Consider the following 16,740-nt stretch of genomic DNA (forward strand, 5'->3'; position numbering starts at 1 on the left):
TACATTGGTGTTTTGTCCCTTGGGGAAAGAAAGGCCTTTCATTCTCCTCCTCATGGTTTTTTTTTCTCACTCCACTCTGGTGTGACTGGGGACTGGACATCAGGTTGGGGGAAGGTTAACACAGCAGGGGAGGAATAGGCCCCGCCCCCTTCCCCTCCCCCCCCCCCCCACCCACCCCCGCACCGCCTCCCCCGCCTTCCTACGCTGTTCCCTGGATACATAGTTCGATTTGACATCACTGCCTTGACAGCCTTGAAAATGATATGGGACTTTATTTTGTAACTTTAAAAAATAAAAAATCCTTGTTGAGGCCTCCTGTGGGACCTTAACCTTATATATATATATATATATATATATATATATATATATATATATATATATAAACTTATCCCTGTACAGGCCCTTTTTGAAACCTTCAACCTTTTTTTTTTTATTGAAATAAATCATCCATGTGCCGGCCCCTTGTGGGACCTTTGACCCTTTATTTTATTTTTTTATAAAGTATCCCTGTGCAGGCCCCCTGTGGGACCTATAACCTGTTTTTTTTTTTTGGTTTTTTTTAAGTCATCCCTGTGTAGGCCCCTTGTGGGACATTTAGCCTTTTTTTTTTTTTTTTTTTTTTTTTTTTAATGAATTTTCCATGTTTTATTATTTGGCACCCTGTGCTGACATTTAACCTTTTTCTTGAACATTGTATCCCCAGTATTTTACCCCTTTTTTTTTGTGATCCCTGTCCAGGCCCCAAGCTGTTTGTGAAGCCGAGCGCCAAGTCGAACCGTCACATCATCATCAACGCCCTCAGCTACTGTTGTCTGGCCGGCATCGTCAACACGGACATGAAGAACAAGGTGTTGGAGGTGAGGTTGATTGGTTGATTCATTGATTGATTGATTCATTGATTGGTTGATTCATTGATTGACTGATTGGTTGATTCATTGATTGACTGATTGGTTGATTCATTGATTGATTGGTTGATTCATTGATTGACTGATTGGTTGATCATTGATTGACTGATTGATTCATTGATAGACTGAGTGAGTGATTCCATCAGCGCCAGCACCAACTGAGTCTGCTCTAGTGTGGTGTGGTGTGGTGTGGTGTGGTGTGGTGTGGTGTGGTGTGGTGTGGTATGGTGTGAGTCTGCTCTAGTGTGGTGTGGTGTGGTGTGGTGTGGTATGGTGTGAGTCTGCTCTAGTGTGGTGTGGTGTGGTGTGGTGTGGTGTGAGTCTGCTCTAGTGTGGTGTGGTGTGGTATGGTGTGAGTCTGCTCTAGTTTGGTGTGGTGTGGATTGGTATGGTATGGTGTGGTGTGGTGTGGATTGGTATGGTATGGTGTGGTGTGGTGTGGATTGGTATGGTATGGTGTGGTGTGGTATATGGTATGGTGTGGTGTGGTGTGGTATATGGTATGGTGTGGTATGGTATGGTGTGGTGTGGTGTGGTGTGGTATGGTATGGTGTGGTGTGGTATATGGTATGGTGTGGTATGGTATGGTGTGGTGTGGTGTGGTGTGGTATGGTATGGTGTGGTGTGGTGTGGTGTGTTATATGGTGTGGTGTGGTGTGTTATATGGTATGGTGTGGTGTGGTATGGTGTGAGTCTGCTCTAGTTTGGTGTGGTATGGTGTGGTGTGGTGTGTTATATGGTGTGGTGTGGTGTGGTGTGAGTCTGCTCTAGTTTGGTGTGGTGTGGTGTGGATTGGTATGGTATGGTGTGGTGCGGTGTGAGTCTGCTCTAGTTTGGTGTGGTGTGGTGTGGTGTGGTGTGGTATATGGTATGGTGTGGTGTGGTGTGGTATATGGTATGGTGTGGTGTGGTGTGGTATGGTGTGGTGTGGTATATGGTGTGGTGTGGTGTGGTGTGAGTCTGCTCTAGTTTGGTGTGGTGTGGTGTGGTATATGGTATGGTATGGTGTGGTGTGGTGTGGTATATGGTGTGGTATGGTATGGTTTGGTATAGTATGGTGTGGTGTGGTATATGGTATGGTATGATATGGAATGGTATGGTATGGTATGGTAGTGTGTTACCATATGGTATGTAGGATATGGTACAGTGTGGCACAGCACAGCACAGCACAACGTCGTATAGTGTAGTGTAGCATAGCGTCACATTGTAGTGTTCTGTAGTGTCGTGAAGAATAGTATAGCATGGTATACACTATATATATTCCATACTATATATGTATACCATACCATACCATACCATACCGTACTACACAATACTACATAATACTATTCTGCACTATACTATAATACACTAGACTAGACTATACGATAGTCACAGAAATGTTGGTGCTGACTGTCCTCACACAACTTTTGGCACAGACCGTCATGTGAGTGAGTGTGTGCCTACATGTAAGTATGCATGCTTGCGTGTGTGTATGTACGCGTGCATGTATTTCTCAGACGTTGGTGATGTTGATGTGTGTTTCAGGAGATCATTGGTGACGTGTTTCATCATTGGTGATGCATATTTCAGATCATTGGTGATGTGTGTTTCAGGAGATCATTGGTAATGTGTGTTTCAGGAGATCATTGGTGGTGGTGATGTGTGTTTCAGGAGATCATTGGTGATGGTGATGTGTGTTTCAGGAGATCATTGGTGATGTGTGTTTCAGGAGATCATTGGTGATGGTGATGTGTGTTTCAGGAGATCGTTGGTATTGGTGATGTGTGTTTTAGGTAGGCATTGGTGATGTGTGTTTCAGGAAGTCATCGGTGATGGTGATGTGTGTTTCAGGAGATCGTTGGTGATGGTGATGTGTGTTTCAGGAGATCGTTGGTGATGGCGATGTGTGTTTCAGGAAGTCTTTGGTGATGTGTGTTTCAGGAGATCATCGGTGATGGTGATGCGTGTTTCAGGAGATTGTTGGTGATGGTGATATGTGTTTCAGGAGATCATTGGTGATGGTGATGCGTGTTTCAGGAGATTGTTGGTGATGTGTGTTTCAGGAGATTATTGGTGATGTGTGTTTCAGGAGATCATCGGTGATGGTGATGTGTGTTTCAGGAGATTGTTGGTGATGGTGATGTGTGTTTCAGGAGATTGTTGGTGATGTGTGTTTCAGGAGATCATTGGTGATGGTGATGTGTGTTTCAGGAGATTGATGGTGATGTGTGTTTCAGGAAGACATCTGTGATGGTGATGTGTGTTTCAGGAAGACATCTGTGATGGTGATGTGTGTTTCAGGAGATCATCGGTGATGGTGGTGTGTGTTTCGGGAGATCATTGGTGATGGTGAAGTGTGTTTCAGGAGATTGTTGGTGATGGTGATGTGTGTTTCAGGAGATCATTGGTGATGGTGATGTGTGTTTCAGGAGATCATTGGTGATGGTGATGTGTGTTTCAGGGGATTGTTGGTGATGAGTGTTTCAGGAGATCATTGGTGATGGTGATGTGTGTTTCAGGAGATAGTTGGTGATGGTGATGTGTGTTTCAGGGGATTGTTGGTAATCATTGGTGATGGTGATGTGTGTTTCAGGAGATTGTTGGTAATCATTGGTGATGGTGATGTGTGTTTCAGGAGATCATTGGTGATGGTGATGTGTGTTTCAGGAAGACATTGGTGATGTGTGTTTCAGGAGATAGTTGGTGATGATGATGTGTGTTTCAGGAAATCGTTGGTATTGGTGATGTGTGTTTCAGGAAGATCATTGGTGATATGTGTTTCAGGAGATTGTGGGTAATGATGATGTGTGTTTCAGGAGATCATTGGTGATATGTGTTTCAGGAGATTGTTGGTGATGGTGATGTGTGTTTCAGGAAGATCATCGGCGGTGGTGATGTGTGTTTCAGGGGATTGTTGGTGATGAGTGTTTCAGGAGATAATTGGTGATGGTGAAGTGTGTTTCAGGAGATCATTGGTGATGTGTGTTTCAGGAGATTGTTGGTGATGTGTGTTTCAGGAGATTGATGGTGATGTGTGCTTCAGGAGATCATTGGTGATGGTGATGTGTGTTTCAGGAGATCATTGGTGATGGTGATGTGTGTTTCAGGAAAACACTGGTGATGGTGATGTGTGTTTCAGGAGATCATCGGTGATGGTGATGTGTGTTTCAGGAGATTGTTGGTGGTGGTGATGTGTGTTTCAGGAAAACACTGGTGATGGTGATGTGTGTTTCAGGAGATCATCGGTGATGGTGATGTGTGTTTCAGGAAGATCATCGGTGATGGTGATGTGTGTTTCAGGAAGATCATCGGTGATGGTGATGTGTGTTTCAGGAGATCGCCAAGTCAGCGGCCAAACACTTCCTGATCCTGTTCCGGGACCACGGGTGCCAGTACAGGGGCCTGTACTCCTTCGACCCAGACACGGAGGAGGCCTACAAGATTGTGGGCATCGGCCCCCGCCAGCTGTCCAGCGACATGGTGGAGCACTTCTACAAGTGAGCGTTTTCACTGTCAGGCATGTGTGTGCGCGCGTGCACGCACCACTGAAACACATGCATGCGCGCATGCACACGCTCACACACACACACACATAAGTGAAAATATCCTAGTATGAAGAAAACAAACCCCACATTGCGCCACAGATTTTGGCTTCTCTCTCTCTCTCTCTCTCTCTCTCTCTCTCTCTCTGTCCCTCTCTCTGTCTCTCTCTCTCTCTCTCTCTTTAACATTTGATAGTGTGTGAGTTTACGTATGTGTCGACACCACATTAAGTGGTAAAACACATCCACACACATGCACGCACGCACGCGCGCCCAAGTAAGTGAAAATACCCTAGCATGAAAAAAAACAAACCCTCATTGTGCCACAGATCTTGCCTTCTCTCTCTCTCTGTCTCTCTCTCTGTGTCTCTCTCTCTGTCTCTGTCTCTCTCTCTCTGTCTCTCTCTCTATCTGTCTCTGTGTGTGCGTGTCTCTCTCTCTCTCTCTCTCTCTCTCTCTCTCTAATATATGATATGGTGTGTGAGTTCACATATGTGTAGGCACCCCATTAAGTGGTAAAACACACACACACACACACATACACGCACACAACACAACACAACACAACACAACACAACACAACACACACACACACACACACACACACACACACACATACACGCACACAACACAACACAACACCACACACACACACACACACACACACACAAATTTTTGATGCCGGGAGAAATGCGTTTCAGGAGGGAAGTAGTTGATTTGTAGTCATGGAACTTTCTGAAAGTGACGGGGAAACGTTTTGAAAAAGAAATGGAATTTTGAAGCTGCAACCCTGCTTGGACCTTGAGTGTAGTATGGTATAGTGTGGTGTGGTATAGTGTAGTATGGTATATTGTGGTGTGGTATAGTGTAGTATGGTATAGTGTGGTATGGTATAGTGTGGTATGGTATAGTGTGGTATGGTATAGTGTGGTATGGTATAGTGTGGTGTGGTATAGTGTGGTATGGTATAGTGTGGTATGGTATAGTGTGGTATGGTATAGTGTAGTATGGTATAGTGTGGTATGGTATAGTGTGGTATGGTATAGTGTAGTATGGTATAGTGTGGTATGGTATAGTGTGGTATGGTATTGTGTGGTGTGGTATAGTGTGGTGTGGTATAGTGTGGTATGGTATAGTGTAGTATGGTATAGTGTGGTATGGTATAGTGTGGTGTGGTATAGTGTGGTATGGTATAGTGTGGTATGGTATAGTGTGGTGTGGTATAGTGTGGTATGGTATAGTGTGGTATGGTATAGTGTGGTGTGGTATAGTGTGGTATGGTATAGTGTGGTGTGGTATAGTGTGGTATGGTATAGTGTGGTGTGGTATAGTGTGGTGTGGTATAGTGTGGTATGGTATAGTGTGGTGTGGTATAGTGTGGTATGGTATAGTGTGGTGTGGTATAGTGTGGTGTGGTATAGTGTGGTATGGTATAGTGTGGTGTGGTATAGTGTGGTATGGTATAGTGTGGTATGGTATAGTGTAGTATGGTATAGTGTGGTGTGGTATAGTGTAGTATGGTATAGTGTGGTGTGGTATAGTGTAGTATGGTATAGTGTGGTGTGGTATAGTGTGGTATGGTATAGTGTGGTATGGTATAGTGTGGTATGGTATTGTGTGGTATAGAATAGTTTTGAGTAATACAGCACAGCATAATATAGCACAGAACAGAGCAGTACAACACAGCACAGCACAGGTCAGCATAGCACATCACAGCACAGCATAGCACAACATAACATAACATAACATAACATAACACAGTACAGCACAGAGCAGTACAATTCAGGACAGCACAGCACAGTACAGAACAGAGCAGTACAACACAGCACAGCACAGTACAGTACAGAACAGAGCAGTACAACACAGCACAGTACAGCACAGTACAGAACAGAGCAGTGCAACACAGTACAGCACAGCACAGTACAGAACAGAGCAGTACAACACAGCACAGCACAGCACAGTACAGAACAGAGCAGTACAACACAGCACAGCACAGTACAGTACAGAACAGAGCAGTACAACACAGCACAGCACAGTACAGAACAGAGCAGTACAACACAGCACAGTACAGTACAGAACAGAGCAGTACAACACAGCACAGCACAGTACAGTACAGAACAGAGCAGTACAACACAGCACAGTACAGAACAGAGCAGTACAACACAGCACAGTACAGAACAGAGCAGTACAACACAGCACAGCACAGTACAGAGCAGTACAACACAGCACAGTACAGGACAGTACAGAACAGAGCAGTACAACACAGCACAGTACAGGACAGTACAGAACAGAGCAGTACAACACAGCACAGCACAGTACAGTACAGAACAGAGCAGTACAACACAGCACAGCACAGCACAGTACAGAACAGAGCAGTACAACACAGCACAGTACAGGACAGAACAGAGCAGTACAACACAGCACAGTACAGTACAGTACAGTACAGAACAGAGCAGTACAACACAGCACAGTACAGGACAGTACAGAACAGAGCAGTACAACACAGCACAGTACAGAACAGAGCAGTACAACACAGCACAGTACAGAACAGAGCAGTACAACACAGCACAGTACAGAACAGAGCAGTACAACACAGCACAGTACAGAACAGAGCAGTACAACACAGCACAGCACAGTACAGAGCAGTACAACACAGCACAGTACAGGACAGTACAGAACAGAGCAGTACAACACAGCACAGTACAGAACAGAGCAGTACAACACAGTACAGAACAGAGCAGTACAGCACAGCACAGTACAGAACAGAGCAGTACAACACAGCACAGTACAGAACAGAGCAGTACAGCATAGCACAGTACAGAACAGAGCAGTACAACACAGCACAGTACAGAACAGAGCAGTACAACACAGCACAGTACAGAACAGAGCAGTACAACACAGCACAGCACAGTACAGAACAGAGCAGTACAACACAACACAGCACAGTACAGAACAGAGCAGTACAACACAGCACAGTACAGAACAGAGCAGTACAACACAGCACAGTACAGAACAGAGCAGTACAACACAACACAGCACAGTACAGAACAGAGCAGTACAACACAGCACAGTACAGAACAGAGCAGTACAACACAGCACAGTACAGAACAGAGCAGTACAACACAGCACAGTACAGAACAGAACAGAGCAGTACAGCATAGCACAGCACAGTACAGAACAGAGTACAACACAGCACAGCACAGTACAGAACAGAGCAGTACAACACAGCACAGTACAACACAGCACAGTACAGCACAGCACAGTACAGCTCAGCACAGTACAGTACAACACAGCACAGTACAGCACAGCACAGTACAGAACAGTACAACACAGCACAGCACAGTACAACAAGCACAATACAACACAGCACAGTACAACAAGCACAGTACAGCACACTCACAACACAGCACAGTTCAGAACAGCACAGTACACAACAGCACAGCACAGCACAGCTCACAAACCACAATGACATTTGTGCCCCGCAGGTACAACTCAGGAGGGAAAAGCTTCACGGCGGTCACGTCAACGAAACACCTGTCGGTGTCCATCGACGCCGTCGTTCTGCAGAACGTCTACTGGAAGACCAAAGCCACTGCCGCTGCTCGTCGGTAGTTATCTCCCCTTGAGTCCTGTTGTCCCACCAGGCAGTGGATGACTGTGTATTGTGCAGAGACGGAACTGAGAGGATGTTTTGTCCAGACGAAAACCGGAGAGAATTAATCTGAAGGCAGGAGCATTAATGTCAGAACATTACTGCGGAGAGAGACTGGGTCGAGCAGTGTTGTTTGCATTTAGCCATAGAAAGTCAACAGAAAAGAGCATCAATGTTGCAACATTAACGTCCAGAGGCTTGGTAGAACAGTGTTGTTTGCATTTAGCCATAGAAAGTCAACAGAAAGGAGCATTAATGTTGCAACATTAACGTCCAGAGGCTTGGTAGAACAGTGTTGTTTGGGCTAAGCCAGATAAAGTTAACAGAGAACGCCTAAGTTGGGTCAGTAGTGTTCTGAGATGGAACAGACCTGTATTGCCCAGTCCAGACAAAAGCCAGAGATAGTTTACAGGAGCACTTTAGTTTGGACAGTATTGTTCTGAAATGGAAGAGAATTATATTGTCCAGTTCAGACGGAAGCCAGAGATAGTTTACAGGAGCACCTAAGTTGGGACAATATTGTTCTAAAATGGAACAGAATAATACTGTCCAGTCCAGGCTAAATCAGGGAACGTTAACACCCAAGTGGGGGCAACATTGTTCTGAGATAGAACAGATCAATGTTGTTTTGTCCAAGCGGCTGCATTCAGGAACACCTGAGTTGGGATAACATTGTTCTGATAAAACAGAACTCTGTTATCCAGTTCAGACGAAGCCAGAGAACACTAACAAACAAGAACACCTAATTTGGGACAACATTGTTCTGAAATGGAACAGAACTGTATTGCCCAGTCCAGACAAAGCCAAACAGAAATACCTAATAAAGGTGGGTCAATAGTGTTCGGAGATGGAACAGAACTGTATTGTCCAGTCTGGACGAAGCTAGAGAAAGTTACCAAGACCACCCAAGTTTGGACAGTATTGTTCTGAGATGGAACAGACCTGTATTGCCCAGTTCAGACAAAGCCAGAGAACACCAGCAAACAAGAACACCTAATTTGGGACAACATTGTTCTAAAATGGAACAGAACTGAGGGTTTCGCTGCTGGTCAGGCATCTGCCTAGCAGATGTGGTGTAGCGTATATGGATTTGTCCGAACGCATTGACGCCTCCTTGAGAAACTGAGGCTGAAAACTGACTAGTTCAGTGATGTTCAGAGACTGAGTGGAACTGTTATCCACACTTAGCCTGAGACAGTGAACAGGCAGGAGCATCGACTTTGGGACAGTATTGTTCAGACACAGAACGGAACAATTCAATAACGTGCAGAGACTGAGTCGAACTGTTATCCACACTTAGCCTGAGACAGTGAACAGGCAGGAACATCGACTTCGTGACAGTATTGTTCAGACACAGAACGGAACAATTCAGTGATGTACAGAGACTGAGTCGAACTGTTATCCACACTTAGCCTGAGACAGTGAACAGGCAGGAACATCGACTTTGGGACAGTATTGTTCAGACACAGAACGGAACAATTCAGTGATGTACAGAGACTGAGTGGAACTGTTATCCACACTTAGCCTGAGACAGTGAACAGGCAGGAACATCGACTTTGGGACAGTATTGTTCAGACACAGAACGGAAAAATCCAGTCCTGACGAAGCCCTAGAAAGCTAACAGGCATGTACGTTGATGTAAGGGCTATTATGTCAGTACGAATCACTGAACAGGACGTTGTTGTCTTGACTGAACCTGGGAAAATTCAAAGGCATGAACATCGACTTTGTGACAGTATTGTTCAGACACAGAATGGAAAAATCCAGTCCTGACGAAGCCCTAGAAAGCTAACAGGCATGTACATTGATGTAAGGGCTATTATATCAGTACGAATCACTTAAGAGGACGTTGTTGTCTTGACTAAACCTGGAAAAATTTGCAGGCATGAACATCGACTTTGAGACAGTATTGTTCAGACACAGAACGGAAAAATCCAGTCCAGACGAAGCCTTAAAAAGTTAACAGGCATGTACGTTGATGTAAGGGCTGTTATGTCAGGACAAATCACTTAACAGGACAGTGTTGTCTCGACTAAACCTTGCAGGGAAAATTCAAAGGCAGGAACATCGACTTTCAGACAGTATTGTTCAGACACAGAACGGAAAAATCCAGTCCAGACGAAGCCCTAGAAAGCTAACAGGCATGTACGTTGATGTAAGGGCTATTATGTCAGGACGAATCACTTAACAGGACGTTGTTGTCTTGACTAAACCTTGCAGGGAAAATTCAAAGGCAGGAACATCGACTTTCAGACAGTATTGTTCAGACACAGAACGGAAAAATCCAGTCCAGACGAAGCCCTAGAAAGCTAACAGGCATGTACGTTGATGTAAGGGCTATTATGTCAGGACGAATCACTTAACAGGATGTTGTTGTCTTGACTAAACCTGGGAAAATTCAAAGGCAGGAACATCGACTTTGAGACAGTATTGTTCAGACATAGAATGGAAAAATCCAGTCCAGGTGAAGCCTTAAAAAGTTAACAGGCGTTTACTTTGATGTAGGGGCTATAATATCAGGACGTATAACTGACCAGGACAGTGTTGTCTTGACTAAACCTTGCAGGGAAAATTTGCAGGCAGGAACGTCGACTTCAAGACAGTATTGTTGGAGACAGAGCAGAATAGTTCAGTCCAGACAGAGGTAGAGAGAGAGAGAGAGAGAGCGGTGGTCATTACTGTTTAGAGACTTGAGTTTTAGAACTTTTCTGGAATTCTTGTCCAATGTTGTTGTTTTTTGGTGTTTTGTGTGTCTGTGTATCTGTGTGTGTGTGTGTGTGTGTGGTACAGGAAGCTGAAAGCATCAGCTGCTGGGATTCGGAAGTCTTTGGCGTCGGCTGAAGTTTTTAAAGTGTGCGGTAATGGCTGGTGTTTTAATATCGTTTGATGGTGGCTGATTTTTGTTTGTTTGTTTGTATTTTTAAGTGTGGGTGATGTGTTTGTGCTGAAAGAGGGAGAAGGGTGTGCAGGATGTGTGGTCTTCATATTGAAGGTGGGTGTGTGTAGAGATGGAAGGGAGGACGATAAGCACATAGGCTGCCATGGAAAGAGACATGCCCATTGTCCCTGTCTTAAACGATCTCAGTGTGGCATGAGTTTTGAAGAGGACTGACAAAGTCTTTGTGGGTTTGTTTTTTTTAATCATGGTGTCATTGATTTTAGTGAACAACAGTTATGCGGTATCAGAAGTCCAGATAAAGAATGGTCACTGACATCCTGACCTGTAAGCTGTGTCTGATCTCAGCGAGGTGACAGCCCTTCACCGACATCCTGACCTGTAAGCTCTGTCTTACTTCACTGAGGTGACAGCCCTTCACTGACATCCTGACCTGTAAGCTGTGTCTGATCTCAGCGAGGTGACAGCCCTTCACTGACATCCTGACCTGTAAGCTGTGTCTGATCTCAGCGAGGTGACAGCCCTTCACTGACATCCTGACCTGTAAGCTGTGTCTGATCTCAGTGAGGTGACAGCCCTTCACTGACATCCTGACCTGTAAGCTCTGTCTTACTTCATTGAGGTGACAGCCCTTCACTGACATCCTGACCTGTAAGCTCTGTCTTATCTCAGAGAGGTGACAGCCTTTCACTGACATCCTGACCTGTAAGCTGTGTCTTACCTCAGTGAGGTGACAGCCCTTCACTGACATCCTGACCTGTAAGCTGTGTCTGATGTCAATGAGGTGACAGCCCTTCACTGACATCCTGACCTGTAAGCTGTGTCTGATCTCAGAGAGGTGACAGCCCTTCACTGACATCCTGACCTGTAAGCTGTGTCTGATCTCAGAGAGGTGACAGCCCTTCACTGACATCCTGACGTGTAAGCTGTGTCTTACCTCAGTGAGGTGACAGCCCTTCACTGACATCCTGACCTGTAAGCTGTGTCTGATCTCAGTGAGGTGACAGCCCTTCACTGACATCCTGACCTGTAAGCTGTGTCTTACCTCAGTGAGGTGACAGCCCTTCACTGACATCCTGACCTGTAAGCTGTGTCTGATCTCAGTGAGGTGACAGCCCTTCACTGACATCCTGACCTGTAAGCTGTGTCTGATCTCAGTGAGGTGACAGCCCTTCACTGACATCCTGACCTGTAAGCTGTGTCTGATCTCAGTGAGGTGACAGCCCTTCACTGACATCCTGACCTGTAAACTGTGTCTGATCTCAGTGAGGTGACAGCCCTTCACTGACATCCTGACCTGTAAGCTCTGTCTTACCTCAGTGAGGTGACAGCCCTTCACTGACATCCTGACCTGTAAGCTGTGTTTTAATGCAGTCAGACAACCGACTTTTACTGACCAGCGTATTCGTCAACAGCAGTTAGGGATAAGGAGGTGTCTCTGGTCTAGTTGTTCAGGACTGGAGTGCACAGGGTTAGATTGGATTTAATTTTGCTGTCTGCTCACAGACACTTAATTTTTAGGCTTTTTTTCCATGTAGTTTGATACGGATACTTATATAGCGCCTGTCCTTAGTCAGAGACCAAGCTCTAAGCGCTTTACATACACTGGAGTCATTCACACAACAGGCTGCCTACCTGACAGCTGCCATTGGGCGCTCATCATTCGTTTCCTGCGTCATTGAGTCAGGCTTCAGTCATGCGCACGGGTGCACACGCACAGACACACACACACACACACATACACACACACACACACACACACACACACACACACACACACACACACAACAGTAGAGAAAGGTCAGTCTTGATCCAGTCCACACAGCTCGATCCAAAAGACGATGGAAACCAAGACAACTGTAGCAAGACGGGAGAAGAACGGAGGAGTGGGGATGGGGGGGGGGGGGGGGGGGGGGGGGGGGGGGGGGGGGGGGGGATGAATCTAGCATGGTTTGGTTGGTGGGGGAGGGGTGGGGTTGTGTCTACAGAGCTGTGATGATGAGGGCGCTGGGAAGACTTTTTGTGTGTTGTGCAGAGCAGAGCGATGTCCCCTTGTGGGGAGGTCGTAATTTCTGCATGCGTTCTAACCCCCACCCCCACCCCCCCCTCCCTCACCCCCCTCCCACTCCACTTCTTCTTCTTTACTGCCTTATTCGCTGTGTACATTTTCCTGTGAAGAATTTTTTTTTTTTTTTTTTCATTTCAACAGAATGGCATTTTAGATTGTTTCGGTTGGTGCTTTTTCTTTTCTGTTTTTTTTTTTTTTTAAATATTTTTTTAAAACTTTTATTTAATGAAGTGGTTGTGGCGGAATTATCAAGTTTGCTGTTTGGATGTGATACAGGTACAGATCTACAGCTGTGTCATCACAAGAAGAATTTTTTGGTGCTGCTACTCAATTGCCTATGATGTATTGTACAAAGATAATGTTAAATAATAAAAAAAATAAAAATAAAAGAGGTTCTGTTCTTACCACAGAATGCCATGTTTTCATATAGCATCCAGTTAAATCTAACAAGAGTGTGATTTTTGATAGCCATGTGCATTGAAAATAACAACAACAAAAAAATATGGTGTAAAAGCTTGCTGGTTGGCAAAAAAAAAAAAAAAAAAAAAAAAGGCATTCTTTCCACAGAATGCCATGTTTTCGGACATATGATATCCAGTTTAATCTAACAAAAATAGGATTTGCTAGCCATGTTCCTTTAAAAAAAAAAAAAAAATTAACAAAAAAAGTATGGCGTCTGAGCTCACCAGTTGGGTCCGTCTTAACACACAAATAAAATAAAATTAATGATGAACACCTTTTTTTTTCTCTCTCTTCAATCTTATTACGGCATTGGGATGATCTGAGTATTGACTGACACATACCTGATTTAAGCAATTGCATGGTCAGTCTATGATTTGATGGTTGTGAAAGTTTCGAGCGGTAGGTGGGGGCGTGTGTTGTGTGGTAAAGGTGTTCACTGTTTTGTTTTCGGTCTGTTGTGAATAAAGGTTTGGGGTTTATTTTATCTTCTTTTTCCTAATTTCTATGTTTTAGCATTGTTTATAAAAAAAACAACAACAAAAAAACAACAGTATATGTATAAAATGTTGACTGTGGTGGGGGGGGGGGGGGGGGGGACGTGATTTTCTTGTAAGTGGTTTCCGATACATGCCAGTGCTGAGTTTATGTGTTGAAAAATTTCATTGGTGCTTAAAACGCTTTTTGAACAACAGGCTGATTTGAACTACGGACTGATTTTTTTTTTTTTTTTTTTTGTGGGTATACATGCCAATCCCCTCCTTCCCCCCTCTTATTACCTCCCCTCTCTCTCTCCGGTCAAGTCTAGAAGGAGGAAAACTGGACATTGAAACTGGGCATGGTTTTTTTGGTTGTTTTTTTTTCAATTCAGAATTGAGGATTTATCGTTAAAAGGATTGTGTATGCTTCCTGTCGTTCATGCTTATACATTGACTGATATGATTTGAAGAAGTGAAAACAACAACAAGAACAAAAACAACAACAGCAACAACAACAAAGACCTTTGAACATCATCGATGGTTCCCTGTGGACTGCTGACGTTGGAACTGCGACGGACGAACCCGGTTGTGGCCGTGTATGGGGGAATCTAAATGAGCGGCGTGGGAGTAATGCCACTGAAAACGGCGCAGATGATGGGGCAGCAAAAAAAAAAAAAAAGGCCTTTGAACATTTTGCTGCAAGGCCAGTTGCTGTGACCAAGACTTTTTTTTTTTTCTTTTTTTTTTCTGCCCCATCATCTGCACTGTTTCAGTGGCATTACTCCCACACCGCTCATTTAGATTCCCCAATACACGGCCACACCCGGGTTCGTCCGTCGCAGTTCCAGCGTTGGCAGTCCACAGGGAACCATCGATGTTAGGTCGCCAGGAGGCCACACACACCAGAGGAGACCCTGCACTGCTGCTGAGTCACTTTGGTGGTGTTCAGTTGTGCCTGTTCTGTTTTTTTAACGTACTTAGGACACCATCTACTAAGCCCCCTACTAACAACAATAATGGCTTCGTCGCGGAGCCAGACTGAGTGAGCGCGTCCCTCCCAGAGTGGAGACCGCCACCACGTCCCTCAAACAACAGCCCCACCCCCACACCCCCATGAATCTGCCGACACTGACGACATTGACAGGACTCACCCCAAGCACGGAAGTGGAGGGGTATCAAAACTGAGTGACCAAGACTTTGCTCTCTCAGCTCCGTGGATGCCTTGAGAGACGAAATTGCCAAATATTTTGGTTGCTTTGCATGTGAATGATGCTGAGGTGTATGAACGGTTGTGTTATTTATTCGTTGCGGATTAAGGTTTAGGTACTTCATGCGTCAGCGACTGTGATGGGCCCGCGCCGTTGTATTCTTTAACGTGAGAAAATGTTAACTGATAGTACTGCCCGTGTATGGAATTGTATCGACGTAGTGAGTGTTTATTGTATGTAAAACACTGATTTCTGGTCACTACTGGAATTGTGAAAAATAGCAAACTATGCATTTTTTTTTTTTTTTTAATCTGTTCTTATTCAATACATTTTGTGCCTATCAGTGTACTAACTTCTTTTCGCTCCCCTAGTTTGTTTTGTAATTATTGTGTATATTGTTGAATACTTTTTGTTTGTTTTTATCAGCTTACTCCTTCCGTAGTTGAAATCTTTTGCATGTATTTCCATTTCAAATAATATTTCACTGTTTCTCAGACCAGCATTAAGAAGATGGGACATTGTACTATGATAAAAGGATGCTAACTGAATGCCTGAGGGCCAGAAATTTTTGCACTGAAGAAGAGGAAGTTGAACTGAATCTTGCCCGTAGAAACGTGTACAGCAGTGCAGTATGGTGTGTTTATTCCGCTCTAGTTCCCACCGTCGTGTGTGTGAACAGTCGTGTAGACCTGTAACTCCAATTCTTGCTCTGTTGATTGATCAGTTGATCTCCTGTCATAACTGATGGAGGCTGTCTCACTGTTGATGGAATCGATGATTGATCGTTTGATTTTTTTTTTTTTTTTTTTTTTTTTTTTTTTGATCAGTCGATTTTTAATGATGAGACATCCCTTTTGATCATTTGATTTTTGACTCACTTGTGTAAACAAAGTGAGTCTATGTTTTAACCAGGTGTTCGGTTGTCTGTGTGTGTGTGTCCGTGTGTCTGTGTGTCCGTGGTAAACTTTAACATTGACATTTTCTCTGCAAATACTTTGTCAATTGACACCAAATTTGGCATAAAAATAGGAAAAATTCAGTTCTTTCCAGTCATCTTGTTTAAAACAATATTGCACCTCTGGGATGGGCACACACAAAAAAAAATGAAGCCTAATTATATGCAAACTGTATTTACTGTTATATTTATATTTTTTGTATTCTCTAAACTTGGCACTTTAATCTGATATTCTGGCCCAACAACAAGAGCAGTCATTATTATCATTTTTTGTTCAAACAGGAACTTCTTTTGCTAAGCATGGAAGTTTTATTTATTTTGCAAACGTTTTGGTGCAGATAGTAAAAAAGGGAAATTACTCTCTGTAATTAATGCTAGGGGACTTAATTTATCACAAGTGAGTTTTGAAGGCCTTGCCTCTCTTGTTATGTGATGCGAAGACATCTATTCTGTCGTTCCAGTCGCTATGTTATATCATGATTGCTGCATGCAGTGACAGGCTGATAGCTGTCATGTTAGTTTTCTCAGTATGGGAACATCTTGGAGTGATGGCCTAGAGGTAACGCGTCCGCCTAGGAAGCGAGAGAATCAGAG

General features: G+C 44.2%; 1 protein-coding gene across 1 annotated transcript in view; it reads left to right on the top strand.

Annotated features, from left to right (window-relative positions):
* LOC143277153 (uncharacterized) overlaps window positions 1–9,328 on the top strand; it is a 100,284-nt gene extending 90,956 nt beyond the window's left edge. Inside the window, 3 exon segments of the mRNA XM_076581912.1 lie at window positions 739–857; window positions 4,221–4,384; window positions 7,915–9,328. Of these exon segments, the coding sequence (XP_076438027.1) occupies window positions 739–857; window positions 4,221–4,384; window positions 7,915–8,041 (410 nt within the window). The 3' untranslated portion in view covers window positions 8,042–9,328.
* Window positions 9,329–16,740: the final 7,412 nt, after the last annotated feature.

Source organism: Babylonia areolata, chromosome 33 (assembly GCF_041734735.1).
Source record: "Babylonia areolata isolate BAREFJ2019XMU chromosome 33, ASM4173473v1, whole genome shotgun sequence".
Classification (NCBI taxonomy): domain Eukaryota; kingdom Metazoa; phylum Mollusca; class Gastropoda; order Neogastropoda; family Buccinidae; genus Babylonia; species Babylonia areolata.